Source organism: Sinocyclocheilus anshuiensis, unplaced genomic scaffold, assembly GCF_001515605.1.
Source record: "Sinocyclocheilus anshuiensis isolate Anshui unplaced genomic scaffold, SAMN03320099.WGS_v1.1 scaffold1100, whole genome shotgun sequence".
Lineage (NCBI taxonomy): Eukaryota > Metazoa > Chordata > Actinopteri > Cypriniformes > Cyprinidae > Sinocyclocheilus > Sinocyclocheilus anshuiensis.
In genome coordinates, this window is record NW_015552633.1 from 1,129,469 (window position 1) to 1,132,527 (window position 3,059).

General features: G+C 29.9%; 1 protein-coding gene across 1 annotated transcript in view; it reads left to right on the forward strand.

The window, feature by feature from the left end:
* The window catches only part of LOC107666626 (zinc finger C2HC domain-containing protein 1A-like), a 19,126-nt gene that overhangs the window by 5,782 nt on the left and 10,285 nt on the right, over positions 1-3,059 (forward strand). The window contains exons 5-6 of the mRNA XM_016458048.1: positions 783-924; positions 1,011-1,159. Of these exons, the coding sequence (XP_016313534.1) occupies positions 783-924; positions 1,011-1,159 (291 nt within the window). The remainder of the gene's footprint in view (positions 1-782; positions 925-1,010; positions 1,160-3,059) is intronic.

The following is a 3,059-nucleotide window of genomic DNA, read 5'->3' on the forward strand; positions in this document are numbered from 1 at the left end:
GATAACATGATCTTGACCCTTAAGAAACTTTAATTAATGCTGTCACGTAACAAATCTGTTCAAATATAAAATTAAATGAATTGCTAAATTCAAAAAATTTAAAATATTAGAAATCGTGAATATAAAAAATTGGGAATCATGTAAAAAATGAAAATAAAATTAAAACAGTGCACATTTCATTGATCTATTATAACATTTATGTAGTTTTGTTCGCTTGTCTGTTTCCTTATAAAAGTCAAAAAATTTGTCAAGTTTTTCGACAGGTGTCTTTTTTAATTATATGATGTGATTACGTTGCTGTCTTGCCGCCAGCCAATCGCTGCATTGCTGATCGTGGTTTCGAGTATCGATACATTGATGATAAATGTTTTAGTTTAATTAGATTATAATAATATTCAACATTTTTAACACATTTTAAAACTTAAAACACTAATAAAAATAACGAATAAAAATTCATTTTCATACTGTGCGGTATAATGTTGTGATGCCTAAATTCACTTGTAGTCTTAAATATGATTTATTATTATTTTTTAGAGTTTTTACTTTTCATTTAGACAAAATGATATAGAATTTGAATATTGTCCATTTATCATTTTTGGTTATAACATGAAAATTATCAGAATTTTAATAATGGTACATTCCTACATTTTAAATAATGAAGTAATCTTTCCCCCTTTGAAGGTTATGTAGTAGGTGATTTAGGAAATTTAGAATTAGAATATCCTGCATTCCTGTTTGATTTTCATTAAAATGTTTTTAAACTAAATGTTTGTTTTAAACAGCCTGAACCACCGAAGAAACAGTCCAATTGGCGCCGAAAGCATGAAGAATTCATTGCCACCATTCGTGCTGCCAAAGGTTTAGATCAAGTCATGAAAGATGGCGGACCCCTTCCTCCACCCCCTCCTCCATCCTATGATCCAGGTAAAAAAACAAAACACTAGTCTATTGACACTTGGAAGAGTTACAGTAAGATCGGTAAAAACAGTAACAGCGATGGACTTTTCCAGATTATATCCAGTGTCCCTATTGCCAGCGGCGCTTCAGTGAGAATGCAGCAGATCGCCACATCAAGTTCTGTAAAGAGCAAGCGTCCAGAATTTCCAACAAAGTGAAGTTTCCTGGGAGTGATAAAGCCAAACCCCCAGCCAGGACTCAGGTGAGGCTTCACTGTAAAGATGACTTGGGATCAGCCAGGAGTCTTTTTTTTTTTTACTTAGAAAAAAGTATGCCATTTTAACATGATAAACATAAACAGAATGATCAGAAACTTAATATGAATACATTTAAAAATTTTACGGGGCGTCTCGTCCCTTTTGAACACTATCACTTGGGACCGCTGATCTATAATAGAGAACTGGATTGCGGATTACGTCAAAAAAGTGAAACCACCGCACTGCCATATTGGTATTCATTACCAAATATTATTCAAAGATTTATGCATTGTATATTAATTCGCCTTGTGCGTTCACTGTTTATGTATTGTTGTTTTATTGTTTTTATTTGTACAGTAGGCTAACGGCAAATGTTTCAATAATGATTTTGTTAACAGCATACATTTTGAAACAGTTAGTGATTTAAACGTTGGTTAAAGTAGTAATTAATTAAACATACATACCAATTTTCTTGCTCTATTCTTTTTCTATTCTATCTGTTTTTCTTTTTATTTATTATATAATAAAAAAAAAAAACTTGCTACGTATACTGCGTTAAGCTAACTGAGACTTGTTATAGCACTTGCATATCATTGCTCTTTTGTTGATTTTGATTGCTTCCATTGTCCTCATTTGTAAGTCCGTTGGATAAAAGCGTCTGCTGAATGTCTAAATGTAAACATACATAACATAACATTTTACTCCTATGGAAACGGTAATGCTATAGTTAACTGCGATCTTGAAGAGTCTGAAATAGACATTGTTCCATCAGGGCATAAAAAAACACACAGAACTTATTCAGATAAATAACACTGACTACAGATGATACAGACTTAAAGACATGAAACTGTATTTCCAAGATGATGCATAGTAAGCTTTGAATTTCATTACATTACAGAGCAATATTAACAGAGGCTTGTATTGTAATATTTATTGTATATCCAAATTAATTTCTGATACTAATACCAGATACATGTTCATGCTTAATATTTCCTGCATAAGTATGTACATAAAGAAATATATTTTTGTGTTGGATCAGTTACCTTTGTCGGCAAGTGCGCAGCTGGCACACCCAACCTTAACGATTTCAATATATCGCTTATCTTGTCCGAAAAGACCATAAACATCGTAGATAACATCTCAAGTAACAATTCATTTACATACACATAACATAAAAACTATTAGGGCTGCCACTAACGACTATTTTTATTTCGATTAATCTATCTACTAATTTATCGATTAATCTAAACGATTAATTCCCCACACAAAAAAAATCAACAATTTTACTTAATATTTTATTAAACTATATTTTATTAAACCAAATGAAATCCAAATTTCTATGAAATCCTTTTTTTTAAAGCAAAAGTAAAGTGCAACATAGAGTGCAAGAAGCAAGTGTCCATCTCATAGTCCAAATCACTGAAATCAAAGTTCAGTATTATAGTGTAAGAATGACAACATATCCATGTGTTCTAGTCTACTAATAATAAAATTATAATCAAAAAACGCCTTTTAAAGGAGTATTTACCAGAAATGTTATTTACCATAATTTATTTAGGAGAAAAATGTAAATAAATAAATAAACTTTTTTTTTTTTTTTTTTTATAAAATAAATTAATTGGAGATGCTTTTGATTATTAAAATTTAATGGAACCATTAAAATGGAATCCAGAAAATAATGGAAAACAGAATTTGGTAAAGATAAAACTGTAAAACTCAATTAATTAGGCAGGCTTTTTGATTAATAAAATTTAATTTAACCATCAAAACGGAGTATAGAAAAATGAAAATTGAAAAAAACTGAATTTGGAAATAAAACGGATTTCATAGTGCCCTATAATTATAATAAATTTTTTTGTGGTAATAAAAATAGATGTAAGTGAACAATAGCCTTTAAAATTACTT